Source organism: Taudactylus pleione, unplaced genomic scaffold (genome assembly GCF_031769625.1).
Source record: "Taudactylus pleione unplaced genomic scaffold, aTauple2 ptg000145l, whole genome shotgun sequence".
Lineage (NCBI taxonomy): Eukaryota > Metazoa > Chordata > Amphibia > Anura > Myobatrachidae > Taudactylus > Taudactylus pleione.
The window spans coordinates 3,307,774-3,325,658 of NW_028284547.1; the positions used below are offsets into that span (position 1 = coordinate 3,307,774).

Here is a 17,885-nt window from a genome sequence, read left to right on the forward strand (position 1 = left end):
CTCAGGATGCTTCCTTCGGAGTGCAGGGTTCTCCTCTCAGCTCAGGAGCGTCCCGGCCCTTGAACAACTGCTTTGGGACATCCCCATTGTCTCCCTGTGGAGCCCTATGAACCCTGAAGAAGAAAAGGAGTTATGGTAAAACTTACCCTTTTTAACTCTCTTTCATCGAAGTCCATAGGGTCCACAGGGCACCCGCCCTGATGCACCTGGCTTCTAAGGGAATCTTCTCTTGGTCGCTTGTTTCCTTCTTTGTGTGATAGTGTGATTCTTCAGTGTACTCATCTTCCTTCTCTCCTGTCCTGCTCCTGCCTTGGGTTTGTTAACAAAACTGAAGTGCACTCAGGCTGTGGGCGGGGTATAGGGGGAAGGACCAGAACATCCTGGGATTGAAATGCTTTGCTGTTGGTGTCCGGTCCTCCAGGTCCAATCTACACCCCATTGTCTCCCTGTGGACCCTATGGACCTCGAAGAAAGATAGTTAACAAGGGTAAGTTGTACCCATACATGCCTACCCTCCCGTAAGTCGCGGACGGCTCCTGATTTTTTGGGTAACCCCCCACACCCCCAGAAGGGTATGATCAGAATAAGGAGTATTTTCTTGTGGACCGGCGGGTCTGCGAGTAGGGGGCGTGACCTAATGACGCGATTCTATGAGAATCGCGTCATTTTGGCCCTGTCCCTTTTTAAAATATGCGAGTGGGGGCGGGGCTTAATGACACAACCCGTCCGGCCCAGTGCCCAACACCTCCCACCTGCTTCTCCCCGGGCTTCTCCCGGGGAGGAAAACTTAAATGACGGCAAGTATGGTTTTACCATAACTCTCCTTTTTGTAGTTCCATGAGGACCGAGTTGCCCTTCAGCCTTCTCATTCAGAGCACACTGTGTTTTGTTGCATCGGGGTGCAGACTAACCAGAGGCCTGTACAGACCATTTAGCCCCTTTTTGTGCAGCCCTTATTTAATGCTGCTTATCTGCATTTGGGTTTTTGTCACTCATTCTTTTATTGCTGGCAGTCTTCTATATTAAAAAAGTTGTGTTTTTGAATGTTCTTATCTGTGATAAGTGCTTAATCCAGTCTTTCCACATCTTATGACTGCGCTTTACTATATTTGGGGTCTGTATATTGTTCAGTCCATTCAAACACCTTTTTTGTAATCACTCAATTGATAGAGGTATAAAGTGAGTACATTTTTAGGATAAAATACAGCCACTTATGTACTATAGGTAAGACCACAGTACATACCCAATTTATAAGCAAACATTCACTTTTTCACAAACTTTCCTATTGCTTGCTAGGTGCCAGGAAAAGACTGGGAACGACAACTCCAGAATCAGAATGCTCTGAACAAAGTTTTCCGTATCAGGAGCCTACAGCAAAGGGTTTAATGCATACTGGCACTTCTCAGGAGAACAGCATGAAACAGGATATTCCATTGCTGAGCTTGTCTCGGGCTGACGGCCTACAGCCTGGATTCTTGGTGTGTTTCTCTAAAATGGTGACTCTTAATTCATCAACATCATTCATAATTAGCCTATCGCAGTGCATTTCCTCCTACAGTGACAGTATGGGGAGAGCATCAGTGACTGTCAGTGTGGTTGAAGAGGAAAACAGGGGAAGGATTGTAAATTATCTGTGCCGAGAGTCAGTCACTGGCATGTTCCCCAAGTCACTGCTGGATGAAATATCACTGTGCGCTTCCTCCTGCAGTGATTGTATAGGGGAGGACGTCAGTGACTGACAGTGGGAATAAGGAGACACCCTGAAGGATTGGACCTTATCTAGACTGGCAGTCAGTCACTGGCATCTTCCCCAAGTCACTGCTGGAGGAAATGCACAATGATCTATCACTGTGCGCTTCCTCCTGCAGTGACTGTATAGGGGAGAGCATTGGTGACTGACAGTGGGAATAAGGAGACACACAGGCAGATTGTATCTTATCTATACTGGCATGTTCCCCAAGTCACTGCTGGAGGAAATGCACAATGACTGGTCTGTATCACTGCATGCTTCCTCCTGCAGTGACTGTATAGGGGAGGGCATCGGTGACTGACAGTGGGAATAAGGAGACACACAAGAGGATTATACCTTATTTATATCGGCAGTAAGTCTCTGGCATGTTCCCCAAGTCACTGCTGGAGGAAATGCACAATTATTGGTCTGTATCACTGTGCGCTTCCTCCAGTGACTGTATAGGTGAATACAAGAGTGGAGGGAGAGATCAGATTCTCAACTCGCCTCATGATGGGAACTGCACTACTTGCATGAAGGAAGACAGAGAAACATATAGAAAGAGGGAGGGTCTAGGATGTATAATAACTTTGTTGTAGAGATTCATTAAGTCTATTAAATACTTATTTTGTCAAAGAGCACCTGCCATGACATGAAATGACTCAATGGAGAATGTTTTTATTTATTGTTCAGACTCCCATCGAAGGTCCGCTGCACCCCAGTAATCTGAAAGAGTCTCCTTCGTGTCCGCTCTCTGCAATGCTCTCAACCTGCCACCGGGGGGATCCCAATGGAACTGATAGTGAAGGCAGCTCATCCCTGCATGTGACAACCTTTGCGGATATCACCCAGACCCCTTCTGTAGACCAAATCCGAGATAGGTATATGGAGTGTAGCCCCTGTATTACGTTACTCAATCTGCCTGAAAGTGGCATCTGTGAGACGTGCCCTGCGCCCATCCACAAATGTCAGACAACAGACAGCAGCAGACTAGTGGGTAGAAGTTTAATGGAGCATCCGACAAGTGAAACCTCTGATGGCAACTTCCTTTGTGTGAATGGGATGAGCATTGAAGATGATGGGAGAGACTGCTGTCAGTCAGGGTACGTTAGGGAAGTCATTGGCACGTGCAGCGAATGGACAGCAGCCGTAACTTCCTTATCCCGCTCACATACTAAACATTCCTGCTTAGAAGGCGACAACTCACCGGCACAGGATCTGAGCCCCGATTTATCAGCCGTGCCCGATGTACAGGTCCAGGTCCCCCGGATCACAGAACTGAACAAGTGTACTCCAGAAACAATTTCCCCCATACAGACTGATAAATCACAGCCCGATACACAGGGCATCAAAAGCACATCCTGCTTTTCGGACTGGGGAGACAATTTACCAGAGCAGGATTTGGGCTGTTCCCAAGATCAAAAGTCAGAGTCGGCGGTCTTACTGTCACCGAAAGGTGAGCGAAACGCCATCAAAGACCCTGCTCGCATTTGTAAAGGAGACACTACTTCCATATATGAAGGAGACCCTGCCCCCCCTTGTGAAGGAGACCCTGCTCCCATTTGTAAAGGAGACACTACTCCCATATATGAAGGAGACCCTGCTCCCATTTGTAAAGGAGACACTACTTCCATATATGAAGGAGACCCTGCCCCCCCTTGTGAAGGAGACCCTGCTCCCATTTGTAAAGGAGACACTACTCCCATATATGAAGGAGACTCTGCTCCCATTTGTAAAGGAGACACTATTCCCATATATGAAGGAGACCCTGCCCCCCGTTGTGAAGGAGATCCTGCTCCCATTTGTAAAGGAGACACTACTCCCATATATGAAGGACGCCCTACTCCACCATGTGAAGGAGACCCTGCCCCCCCTTGTGAAGGTGAGGGAGACCCTGCCCCTCCATGTGAAAGAGACCCTTCTCTCCCTTGTGAAGGTGAGGGAGACCCTGCCCCCCCATGTGAAAGAGACCCTGCTTCCCCTTGTGAAGGAGATCCTGATCCCCCTTGTAAAGGTGAAAGAGACTCACCACATGGAGACCCTACATCCCCACGTAAAGAAGACTCTGCTCACCCATGTGACAGAGACCCTGCTCCCCTATGGGACGGAGACCCTGCTCCCCCTTGTGAAGGACGCCCTGTCCCCCCATGTGACAGAGACCCTGCTCCCCCATGTGAAGGAGACTCCATTCTGGCACAAGGAATAGACTCTGTTTTGGAAGATTCAAGAGGACCAGCGACAGACCTAGATGTGCCTGACAGTCAGCTACTGGGAGCCCTGGAGGAGAGCTTCTTTGAACCTGGCCAGGTATTGTATTATATAGCACTAATATGTTACACAGTTACAGTGCAGCTTCCAGACTAATTTTGTTATCACACGTACGTAAGCACAGGGAGTACGTACAATATTCGTGCAGATAACACCATGGTCAACATTGAGCCAGGACCCCAGCGAGACGTCAATGATAACCACTGTGAAACTGTGCCGCCCATGGTACAATACAGCTCCTTGTCCCTTGTGTCTACAAAATACTTCTATAAACATGGATGCTTGCTTGTCATGGGACAGTAGTGCTGATTCGTTGGGGCTGTACACATATGACTAAGCGCTAGGTGGCAGAACCATGTAGTGGTCATTCTGGCACCCTGTACCTGTTAAAACTGTGCAGTTGCTGTTTCCTGCCTGGGGTGTCGCTCTCTGCTGGTGCTTCTAGTACACAAACTGCTTAATCTCAGCAGTATGCTGCATCAGCTGAGTGTGCTAGATGCACCAGAGCAGAGAGCGACACCCCAGGCAGGAAAGAGGAACTGCACGGGTTTTGACAGTGTGCTAGAATGAACACTAACCATGGCCCTCATTCAGAGCCACTCGCTAGCGGCAGTACGCTCGTTCCGAGCGATGTTCGCACATCCGCGCATGCGTACGGTTTTTAGTACGCATGCGCTAACCAGTCAGTGCGGCCGAAAATCGTTGGTACGCAATATAGCGAGGGCCTGCTATTTTGAGTGACAGAATGAGGCGTATGTGGGTGGTAACAGGGGAAGGTGCTTGAAAACGGGGAGTGGAGATCCGAACGCAGGCGTGCTTAAAGGTCATAACGGGCGTTTTAAGGGAGTGCATAATTAACAAAGCAGCGTCATTGACCACGTCACTTGGTTTTTTTTAACTCAGAACTGCTCACAAAATAGCGGTTGAAAACACCAACCACAAGAATAGCGAGCAGTTCATACGCTGTACGATGTACTCGATTAATCTAATAAATAGCGGACATGACGTATGGTGCGTGCGGCCAGGGGGCGTTTTTATCAAATAAACGAGCGTATGTTTTGCTCGCTCGTTCAGACTTAGAGGTGGGAACAGACTGCAATTTGCGAACGGATCATTTGAATAGCCACCCCTTGTTTTTGAACGAACGACCGCAAATAGCGAACGGCTCTGAATCAGGCCCCATGTCTTTACTCTGCCACTGGCAGCTCAAGAATTATACATTTTATTAAAAGGCCAAGTAGAGAGTATTGCCGAACAACAGGGGTCCAATGCATGGCATTCCTGCTGTTGTGATAGCTGGGTTTAATATAAAAAAATGAGCATACAACGGCGGTTCTTATAATGGCGGCTTGACCCTGCAGCCACTTACAGTATATTGCTGCCATATTGTGGTGTCTTGCTAGCTGCCGTCGTCTTATGTCCCATGTGAAGCCGTGTCAAAGGCAAAGGGAAAATTTCTCCCAAAGTGATGTAAGTCTACAATGATCTTATGAAACCGCCAAACATGCCTCATACATTAATTCTAAGGGGCATATTCACTAAAGGTCAAGTTTGGTATTTTTGTAGTTTTTTTTGGTCAGTTTTGCAAAACCGACCATTTACTAAAGGAAAATCCAACGGAAAAATATCCAAAATACCGACCTTAGAACATCAGACCAACTATTGATTTTTTAGAAGCTGTACATTTACTAAGAATCAGTTTGCAAACTGTTCCCACGCACTGACCAATCCAATTAATTTCTATGGAGGGTGACCGGGAGTGACCTGTTATTCACGATGGGGCTCTAGAGCAGTAGCGTCATTGTTTTTGTTTTGCCAAGTGTCGGGATGCCTACATGGACTGAAGAGGACGTGACCCCCTTCATCTTTTAAGTAATAGATTGGTGAACATTGGCTGTGTGGGGGTGTGTTTATTTAATAAAGGACTTCCCCTTCGTTGGGACTGCTATGTCTTATGTATTTTTTTTTTTTTACAGGTGCCAGCGGGCCCTTAATGTCTGGGCATGCTGGGACTTGTGTTTCGATAAGTGCCATCATGTCGGGGCAGGCTTCCTGGGACCTGTAGGCCACCTGTAAAAAAACACATTTAGTTAACTCATTCATTACTATTACCTCTGCACCCAAAGTCCAGGGTGCAGAGAAGGAAGCCAGGGCTGGCTGTCCTTGGGGGGGGGGGGGGTCCCTACTTCCCTATAGACTCCAGCCCTAGGATGGGTAGCTTGGGGCTGGTTGCCGTAATGGCAGGAGAACCACACACTGGTTCAGCCTAGTGCTGGTTATTGGAAAATAGGTGAACCTCGCGCCATTTTTTTTCTTCCTATTTTCCAGTCCCAGGCTAAGCTCAGAGGCACGGGGCTGCCCTGATATCGCTTCTAGATTTTCATCCATACCCGGGGCTCTGTATTGGGGAGCGACTTGGCCGCAGACAGGAGCTCTATGGCGATCTGGCAACATATTAATGCCAGACAAGAGCCCCAGCTACATAGTTGTTTCAGATGTATAGTCTAACATCCATACATATCTTTTCTGTATTGACCAGCAGCACACCACAGCTCAACAAAAGTGTAAGATATAGATTTGGGTGGCATTCACGATGTAATGATACCTGATTGGGTGGGTTCCTCTTACGGCTCCATCTGTCCATCTAACTTTGATCTTTTTTCCTCTACTGCAGTAGCCTGTCATAAACATAATGCACTGGCCCCCTTTCTTGTAAACTGGTATGAATGGGAAGCTCATTGCGGCGTTGAACGCAGGCCGGCCATATTTGTCCTACATTCCGTTCACAGAACTTAATGCGTCTCAGCGGCCGGACCACCCCTATCCGGGGCCGCAGTCCCAGGAATTTCGACCCGGTTGACTCTTTCACACAGAAAAAAAGACCCGTGTTGATCAGCAAATTACTGGGTAAAAGTGCGCTACCTGCTAATTTGCTTTTCTGTGTAAAAGGGGCATCACTGTCATCTCCTGCTGATGACCTCATAAGAAGCTGCCTCAAGCTTCCCTGGACGGCCAATCAGACTCTTCTATGTCATTCAGACATAAGCGGGGGCTTCTATCCTGGTCGCAAGTCCAGGGGACAACCTAGGCCGACTGCAAGGGCGCAGGACCCGGAACTGTGCACCCGGGTAGACCCTTTCAGACATAACGCCATACCCGAGTTGATGCTCGTTCATGTGCAAAAATTCCGGGTTCTTCGTGTATGTCTGAAAGGAGTATTAGAATGGAGCATTATGAAAACAGGCAAACAGTATCAAATATGGGTAAGAACTCAGGTGTACTGAAGGTAATCAGGGTGGATCATCCCAGTCCAGAGCCCGCAGTCCAAGTCCAATAGATGACCTTACAGGGACTCCCGACGGAAGAGGCAATGCGAATATATAACAAGCCCACTCAACATTAAAGTAGAGGAAATTAAATTGGTCTTTAACAAGGCATCCTGCAACAGCGACAAATATTCACAGATACGCCTAATCCTGAGACTCCAAAGGGATTAGCCCACCAGTGACAGGAGTAGCACCGTCCTCCAGGGTGAAAACCAAATCTCAATCACAGTACTCCCAACCCGTGATTGCTGCATATCTTGATATAGAAAAGACAACTCGGCATTGCATTCCCATCACCCGAGCTGCCACCCTCCGTCCCAAGTCAGTAATAACCTGAAGAAGTCGTTCCATAGTGCCTGCAGAAGATACAGCCACAGCAGGAGTGAATCATAGCAATAGGTAAGTATCAGCAACCAAATAAGCATTCAGCGGGGGAGCGACAGGAGATGGCATCTCAGTCAGCCGACCGCCCAAACACTTGCCGCAGGGACCGCCAGTGACTGACAGTTCAATTGGGCTGGCATTTGGAATCAAATGCCTGCCCAGTTGTGATGTCCAGTGGCTGATCAGTAAGTCTGTATAGCTTACCTGAGCGGCCACTGAGTCGGCAGAGTGTGCACCCAGCTTAAGATTTAGGGCTGTCTCAGTGATGTATGTTAATCCGATGATTCACGTACATCTCCGATGTTGAGGAGTCTGTGCCACTCGCAGCCCCCCCCCCCCTCCAAGCCACAGCATGATCTACATCCTGCGGCGTTTGGGGGCGGAGCAGGGGCGTGCCTGGCCACCGTTTTCCGGGAGTGACAAGGCCACGATCTGCGTTGGTGGATGCGGATTCCTGGCCTCTTCAGTGATCAGTCACCGACCAGGCTGTGAGAAGCTTCAGCTCCAGCAGTCTGTACAAAGGAGCAACTATCACGGCCATCGGTCACTCTGGTGATGCCAGCCTGAGGCGTCTGACACCACCTTCTGCACTTGCATCTGGGATGGACGGATTTGCACAGCCGCTTGTGTGTGGCTCTGCAGATCCGTCCATCTGATATTTTGAATTAACATAGGACACCCCCCCCACCCCGATTCTAAATAGCTCTGAGCACTTTAAATCGGTGTCATCAGCATATGGTTTTGCCAATGTGCAATTTGCTCCTTTTCGTGATGTGCTCCTAACTCTGAATTAGGCCTGCTCTGTTAAATAGGATTTATAATTTAGAAGGCGACGTAAGGAAACAAATTGGCTTTGGTTTTACCCAGAATCCCTGGCTGCTGTCGAAGCTCTGAGTATTACAGTCCTGCAGATTTGTACTACTTATTACAGCACGGTGGCACAGTGGTTACAGGTGCTTTCTCACATCACTGCCGTCATGTGTTTGATTATAACCAGGGTCCTATCTGTGTGTATAGTTTGTATGTTTCCCTCCTGCATATATGAGTTTCGTCCACGTGCTCCGGTTGTCTCTCACATACATGGTAGGTTAGTTGGCTTCTGTCAGAATGAACCCTAATGTCTCTGTGTGGTTTGGATTATAGATGGTAAACTCCACTGGGGCAGGGACTGATGGGGATGATTAGTCCATGTAAATACCTGCTAATAACAATAAATAAATTGCACAGAGGGGAGTAACCATGTCAGGTTTTATTAGCAGCGTAAGTCACAGCGCAGGACACATATATATCTAGGGAATGTCTGCTCCATGCTCCTAAATAGCTACAAATCACAGCAGTAATTACACAGGCCCTGCCAGGGGGCTGGGGATTTACTGCCTGGCCTGGCTGGGATTAGCTGTCTCACGTGGTCCTCTGATGTGCACAGGACTGCCTTACTGCAGAGTATGTGGTTGATCAGCACCTTTTATTTTATATGATTGCTCAGGTTTGTTCCTCCAGCGCGTAATAAGATGCACGTCCTCTTCCTCGTCTGGAAACTAAGGCATAGTGCAACCTTTTCGGGCTAGGAGAGAGATGTGCAGACTGAAAATATACAATTGTGTACTGCACCATCGTATCACCTATACACTGCACCATCGTATCACCTATACACTGCACCATCGTATCACCTATACACTGCACCATCGTATCACTTTTACACTGCACCATCGTATCACTTTTACACTGCTCCATCGTATCACTTTTACACTGCGCCATCGTATCACTTTTACACTGCACCATCGTATCACTTTTACACTGCACCATCGTATCACCTTTACACTGCACCATCGTATCACTTTTACACTGCACCATCGTATCACTTTTACACTGCTCCATCGTATCACTTTTACACTGCTCCATCGTATCACTTTTACACTGCACCATCGTATCACTTTTACACTGCACCATCGTATCACCTTTACACTGCACCATCGTATCACTTTTACACTGCACCATCATATCACCTATACACTGCACCATCGTATCACCTATACACTGCACCATCGTATCACCTATACACTGCACCATCGTATCACTTTTACACTGCACCATCGTATCACTTTTACACTGCTCCATCGTATCACTTTTACACTGCGCCATCGTATCACTTTTACACTGCGCCATCGTATCACTTTTACACTGCACCATCGTATCACTTTTACACTGCACCATCGTATCACCTTTACACTGCACCATCGTATCACTTTTACACTGCACCATCATATCACCTATACACTGCACCATCGTATCACTTTTACACTGCACCATCGTATCACTTTTACACTGCTCCATCATATCACTTTTACACTGCTCCATCGTATCACTTTTACACTGCACCATCGTATCACTTTTACACTGCGGCCTCTTGTCATTATTACACTGCGGTCTCTTATCATTATTACACTGCGGCCTCTTATCATTCTTACACTTCGGCCTCTTATCATTATTACACTGCGGCCTCTTATCATTCTTACACTTCGGCCTCTAGGCATTCTTACACTGCGGCCTCTAGGCATTCTTACACTGCGGCCTCTAGTCATTCTTACACTGCGGCCTCTAGTCATTCTTACACTGCGACCTCTTCTCATTCTTACACTGCGGCCTCTAGGCATTCTTACACTGCGGCCTCTAGTCATTCTTACACTGCGGCCTCTAGTCATTCTTACACTGCGGCCTCTTGTCACCTTTACACTGCGGCCTCTTGTCACCTTTACACTGCGGCCTCTTGTCACCTTTACACTGCGGCCTCTTGTCACTTTTACACTGCGGCCTCTTGTCACTTTTACACTGCGGCCTCTTATCATTCTTACACTGCGGCCTCTTATCATTCTTACACTGCGGCCTCTTATCATTCTTACACTGCGGCCTCTAGTCATTCTTACACTACGGCCTCTTATCATTATTACACTGCGGCCTCTTGTCATTATTACACTGCGGCCTCTAGGCTTTCTTACACTGCGGCCTCTAGTCATTCTTACACTGCGGCCTCTAGTCATTCTTACACTGCGGCCTCTAGTCATTCTTACACTGCGGCCTCTAGTCATTCTTACACTGCGGCCTCTTGTCACTTTTACACTGCGGCCTCTTGTCACTTTTACACTGCGGCCTCTTATCATTATTACACTGCGGCCTCTTATCATTATACTGCGGCCTCTTATCATTCTTACACTTCGGCCTCTTATCATTCTTACACTGCGGCCTCTTATCATTCTTACACTGCGGCCTCTTATCATTCTTACGCTGCGGCCTCTTATCATTATTACGCTGCGGCCTCTTATCATTCTTACGCTGCGGCCTCATCATTCTTACACTGCGGCCTCTAGTCATTCTTACACTGCGGCCTCTTATCATTATTACACTGCGGCCTCTTATCATTCTTACACTGCGGTCTCTTATCATTCTTACACTGCGGCCTCTAGTCATTCTTACACTGCGGCCTCTTGTCATTCTTACACTGCAGCCTCTAGTCACTCTTACACTGCAGCCTCTAGTCACTCTTACACTGCAGCCTCTTATCATTCTTACACTGCGGCCTCTTATCATTATTACACTGCGGCCTCTTATCATTATTACACTGTGGCCTCTAGTCATTCTTACACTGCGGCCTCTTATCATTATTACACTGTGGCCTCTAGTCACTCTTACACTGCAGCTTCTTATCATTATTACACTGTGGCCTCTAGTCATTCTTACACTGCGGCCTCTTATCATTATTACACTGTGGCCTCTAGTCACTCTTACACTGCAGCTTCTTATCATTATTACACTGCGGCCTCTTATCATTCTTACACTGCGGCCTCTTATCATTATTACACTGCGGCCTCTTATCATTATTACACTGTGGCCTCTTATCATTCTTACACTGCGGCCTCTAGTCATTCTTACACTGCGGCCTCTTATCATTCTTACACTGCGGCCTCTAGTCACTCTTACACTGCAGCCTCTTATCATTCTTACACTGCGGCCTCTAGGCATTCTTACACTGCAACCTCTTATCATTTTTACACTGCGGCCTCTTATCATTATTACACTGCGGCCTCTTATCATTATTACACTGCGGCCTCTAGTCATTCTTACACTGCGGCCTCTTATCATTATTACACTGTGGCCTCTAGTCACTCTTACACTGCAGCCTCTTATCATTCTTACACTGCAGCCTCTTATCATTCTTACACTGCGGTCTCTTATCATTATTACACTGCGGCCTTTTATCATTCTTACACTGCACCATCGTATCACCTTTACACTGCACCATCGTATCACTTTTACACTGCACCATCGTATCACTTTTACACTGCACCATCGTATCACTTTTACACTGCACCATTGTATCACTTTTACACAGCGCCATCTTATTATTTTTACACAGCAACATCTTGTCACTTTTACACTGCGGCCTCTTGTCACTTTTACACTGCGGCCTCTAGTCATTCTTACACTGCAGCCTCTTGTCACTTTTATACTGCAGCCTCTTGTCACTTTTACACTGCGGCCTCTTGTCACTTTTACACTGCGGCCTCTTATCACTTTTACACTGCGGCCTCTTATCATTCTTACACTGCGGCCTCTTATCATTATTGCACTGTGGCCTCTAGTCACTCTTACACTGCGGCCTCTTATCATTCTTACACTGCGGCCTCTAATCATTCTTACACTGCGGCCTCTTACCATTCTTACACTACGGCCTCTTATCATTATTACACTGTGGCCTCTAGTTATTCTTACACTGCGGCCTCTTATCATTATTACACTGCGGCCTCTTATCATTATTACACTGTGGCCTCTTATCATTATTACACTGTGGCCTCTAGTCACTCTTACACTGCAGCCTCTTAACATTCTTACACTGCGGCCTCTTATCATTCTTACACTGCGGCCTCTAGTCACTCTTACACTGCAGCCTCTTATCATTCTTACACTGCAGCCTCTAGTCACTCTTACACTACAGCCTCTTATCATTCTTACACTGCAGCCTCTTATCATTATTGCACTGTGGCCTCTAGTCACTCTTACACTGCGGCCTCTTATCATTCTTACACTGCGGCCTCTAATCATTCTTACACTGCGGCCTCTTACCATTCTTACACTACGGCCTCTTATCATTATTACACTGTGGCCTCTAGTTATTCTTACACTGCGGCCTCTTATCATTATTACACTGCGGCCTCTTATCATTATTACACTGTGGCCTCTTATCATTATTACACTGTGGCCTCTAGTCACTCTTACACTGCAGCCTCTTAACATTCTTACACTGCGGCCTCTTATCATTCTTACACTGCGGCCTCTAGTCACTCTTACACTGCAGCCTCTTATCATTCTTACACTGCAGCCTCTAGTCACTCTTACACTGCAGCCTCTTATCATTCTTACATTGCAGCCTCTTGTCACTTTTACACTGCAGCCTCTTGTCACTTTTACACTGCGGCCTCTTGTCACTTTTACACTGCGGCCTCTTATCACTTTTACACTGCGGCCTCTTGTCACTTTTACACTGCGGCCTCTTGTCATTATTACACTGCGGCCTCTAGTCACTCTTACACTGCGGCCTCTTATCATTCTTACACTGCGGCCTCTAATCATTCTTACACTGCGGCCTCTTACCATTCTTACACTGCGGCCTCTTATCATTATTACACTACGGCCTCTTATCATTATTACACTGTGGCCTCTAGTTATTCTTACACTGCGGCCTCTTATCATTATTACACTGCGGCCTCTTATCATTATTACACTGCGGCCTCTTATCATTATTACACTGTGGCCTCTAGTCACTCTTACACTGCAGCCTCTTAACATTCTTACATTGCGGCCTCTTATCATTCTTACACTGCGGCCTCTTATCATTCTTACACTGCGGCCTCTTATCATTATTACACTGCGGCCTCTTATCATTATTACACTGTGGCCTCTAGTCATTCTTACACTGCGGCCTCTTGTCATTATTACACTGTGGCCTCTAGTCACTCTTACACTGCGGCCTCTTATCATTATTACACTGTGGCCTCTAGTCACTCTTACACTGCAGCCTCTTATCATTCTTACACTGCAGCCTCTTATCATTCTTACACTGCGGTCTCTTATCATTATTACACTGCGGCCTTTTATCATTCTTACACTGCACCATCGTATCACCTTTACACTGCACCATCGTATCACTTTTACACTGCACCATCGTATCACTTTTACACTGCACCATCGTATCACTTTTACACTGCACCATTGTATCACTTTTACACAGCGCCATCTTATTATTTTTACACAGCAACATCTTGTCACTTTTACACTGCGGCCTCTTGTCACTTTTACACTGCGGCCTCTAGTCATTCTTACACTGCAGCCTCTTGTCACTTTTATACTGCAGCCTCTTGTCACTTTTACACTGCGGCCTCTTGTCACTTTTACACTGCGGCCTCTTATCACTTTTACACTGCGGCCTCTTATCATTCTTACACTGCGGCCTCTTATCATTATTGCACTGTGGCCTCTAGTCACTCTTACACTGCGGCCTCTTATCATTCTTACACTGCGGCCTCTAATCATTCTTACACTGCGGCCTCTTACCATTCTTACACTACGGCCTCTTATCATTATTACACTGTGGCCTCTAGTTATTCTTACACTGCGGCCTCTTATCATTATTACACTGCGGCCTCTTATCATTATTACACTGTGGCCTCTTATCATTATTACACTGTGGCCTCTAGTCACTCTTACACTGCAGCCTCTTAACATTCTTACACTGCGGCCTCTTATCATTCTTACACTGCGGCCTCTAGTCACTCTTACACTGCAGCCTCTTATCATTCTTACACTGCAGCCTCTAGTCACTCTTACACTACAGCCTCTTATCATTATTGCACTGTGGCCTCTAGTCACTCTTACACTGCGGCCTCTTATCATTCTTACACTGCGGCCTCTAATCATTCTTACACTGCGGCCTCTTACCATTCTTACACTACGGCCTCTTATCATTATTACACTGTGGCCTCTAGTTATTCTTACACTGCGGCCTCTTATCATTATTACACTGCGGCCTCTTATCATTATTACACTGTGGCCTCTTATCATTATTACACTGTGGCCTCTAGTCACTCTTACACTGCAGCCTCTTAACATTCTTACACTGCGGCCTCTTATCATTCTTACACTGCGGCCTCTAGTCACTCTTACACTGCAGCCTCTTATCATTCTTACACTGCAGCCTCTAGTCACTCTTACACTGCAGCCTCTTATCATTCTTACATTGCAGCCTCTTGTCACTTTTACACTGCAGCCTCTTGTCACTTTTACACTGCGGCCTCTTGTCACTTTTACACTGCGGCCTCTTATCACTTTTACACTGCGGCCTCTTGTCACTTTTACACTGCGGCCTCTTGTCATTATTACACTGCGGCCTCTAGTCACTCTTACACTGCGGCCTCTTATCATTCTTACACTGCGGCCTCTAATCATTCTTACACTGCGGCCTCTTACCATTCTTACACTGCGGCCTCTTATCATTATTACACTACGGCCTCTTATCATTATTACACTGTGGCCTCTAGTTATTCTTACACTGCGGCCTCTTATCATTATTACACTGCGGCCTCTTATCATTATTACACTGCGGCCTCTTATCATTATTACACTGTGGCCTCTAGTCACTCTTACACTGCAGCCTCTTAACATTCTTACATTGCGGCCTCTTATCATTCTTACACTGCGGCCTCTTATCATTCTTACACTGCGGCCTCTTATCATTATTACACTGCGGCCTCTTATCATTATTACACTGTGGCCTCTAGTCATTCTTACACTGCGGCCTCTTGTCATTATTACACTGTGGCCTCTAGTCACTCTTACACTGCGGCCTCTTATCATTATTACACTGTGGCCTCTAGTCATTCTTACACTGCGGCCTCTAGTCACTCTTACACTGCAGCCTCTTATCATTCTTACACTGCGGCCTCTAGGCATTCTTACACCGCAGCCTCTTATCATTCTTACACCGCGGCCTCTTATCATTATTACACTGCGGCCTCTTATCATTATTACACTGTGGCCTCTAGTAATTCTTACACTGCGGCCTCTTATCATTATTACACTGTGGCCTCTAGTCACTCTTACACTGCAGCCTCTTATCATTCTTACACTGCGGCCTCTTATCATTATTACACTGCGGCCTCTTATCATTATTACACTGCGGCCTCTTATCATGATTACATTGCGGCCTCTAGTCATTCTTACACTGCAGCCTCTAGTCACTCTTACACTGCGGCCTCTTATCATTATTACACTGTGGCCTCTAGTCATTCTTACACTGCTGCCTCTAGTCACTCTTACACTGCAGCCTCTTATCATTATTACACTGTGGCCTCTAGTCACTCTTACACTGCAGCCTCTAGTCATTCTTACACTGCGGCCTCTTGTCATTCTTACACTGCGGCCTCTTATCATTATTACACTGTGGCCTCTAGTCATTCTTACACTGCTGCCTCTAGTCACTCTTACACTGCAGCCTCTTATCATTCTTACACTGCAGCCTCTAGGCATTCTTACACTGCAGCCTCTTATCATTCTTACACTGCAGCCTCTTATCATTATTACACTGCGGCCTCTTATCATTATTACACTGTGGCCTCTAGTAATTCTTACACTGCGGCCTCTTATCATTATTACACTGTGGCCTCTAGTCACTCTTACACTGCAGCCTCTTATCATTATTACACTGCGGCCTCTTATCATTATTACACTGCAGCCTCTTATCATTCTTACACTGCGGCCTCTAGTCACTCTTACACTGCAGCCTCTTATCATTCTTACACTGCGGCCTCTTATCATTATGACACTGCGGCCTCTTATCATTATTACACTGCGGCCTCTTATCATGATTACATTGCGGCCTCTAGTCATTCTTACACTGCAGCCTCTTATCATTCTTACACTGCGGCCTCTTGTCACTTTTACACTGCAGCTTGTCACTTATTAATTACAACTTTCTTCTTCAGGGTCCAAGGGCTCTACAGGGAGACAATGGGGTGGTGGTTAGGAGGAGAAACAGCAAAAGCTTTTCTGTCCTTCCCCCCATACCCCGCCCACAGTCTGAGGCAATTCAGTTTGTCGTTGGTGTCCGGCAGGAGCTGGATCACCGTTTACACAGTGGGGCTGCTTTTTAGCAGCCAAAGCTTTACTTTATGTTTTCTTTTATTTGGTTTTACTGAAGAGCAGGCAGTCCTCTGAATGCCAGCATTACTGCTCCATCACCCCTCCGCAGAGCCGCAACTACAGCCCTAGGCTTGGTACTTACGTTGGGGCACAGGGGGGGCCTGGCTACCGTGGTCCCACAGGAGAACCTCAGACTGCAGCCGGGAGACAGGGGACAGGTAAAGCGGTTCTATGCACAGTATTACCTCCGGACTCAGGATACAAATCGGAGGTGCTGATGTAGACACTGGTTCGTCCGACACTCCAGTAGACCACCAGGGCATAAAATAATACTGGCGCAGGGTATAAACTGAGGTCAGGGACCCGGTGTTTGATGGCAGCATAGAGGAGGTCAGCCCTCTCCCTGTGGCCCCTCCCCCAGCTCAGGGCACGATTCCACTGCGGTCTTGCCGCCCCTGAGCTGCTCCTCCTTCACCCTCCGCCCCCTCAGAGACTCAGGTTTCCGGGAACACTGGGTCCGGTATACCTGTATACCTCTCCTAGGAGCCAGGTTATACAGCGCTATTTCTTTCCAGCCACTGCGGTCTGTGTAGTTGAATCTAGTGCCCATTGCAGTTCAATTTTCTACTCTACATGGTATGCGACTTGTGCTAGTGCTGCTGTCTGTATTTTCTCTCTACTGTCAGCTTATACCTTTGCCTTTCTTTCACAATAACCCTGGGATACTGGGGTATAGGGGTTTCACTGTACTTCACATCTACCTGTATTTGTGAAGACTGTCACATACTGCGTGCGTTGCACGCTGCTCAGTGCCATATCATGTGTTATACTGTGTTTGCAGCTATGTATAGCAAAGGCAAGGGTAACAAGCAGGCTGCTGCTGCTCCTATACTGGTCTCTTGCTGGTCCTGTTCAGCAGGATTAACCCAGGAGGACTTGATTCAAGATGGTCTGTGCAACTTGTTATACTGCCCCAGGCCAGTCAGCCC

General features: G+C 47.0%; 1 protein-coding gene across 1 annotated transcript in view; it reads left to right on the forward strand.

Moving 5' to 3' along the window:
- Positions 1–17,885, forward strand: part of BRME1 (break repair meiotic recombinase recruitment factor 1) — a 60,535-nt gene that overhangs the window by 26,725 nt on the left and 15,925 nt on the right. Inside the window, exons 3-4 of the mRNA XM_088473976.1 lie at positions 1,297–1,478; positions 2,423–4,036. Of these exons, the coding sequence (XP_088330102.1) occupies positions 1,297–1,478; positions 2,423–4,036 (1,796 nt within the window). The remainder of the gene's footprint in view (positions 1–1,296; positions 1,479–2,422; positions 4,037–17,885) is intronic.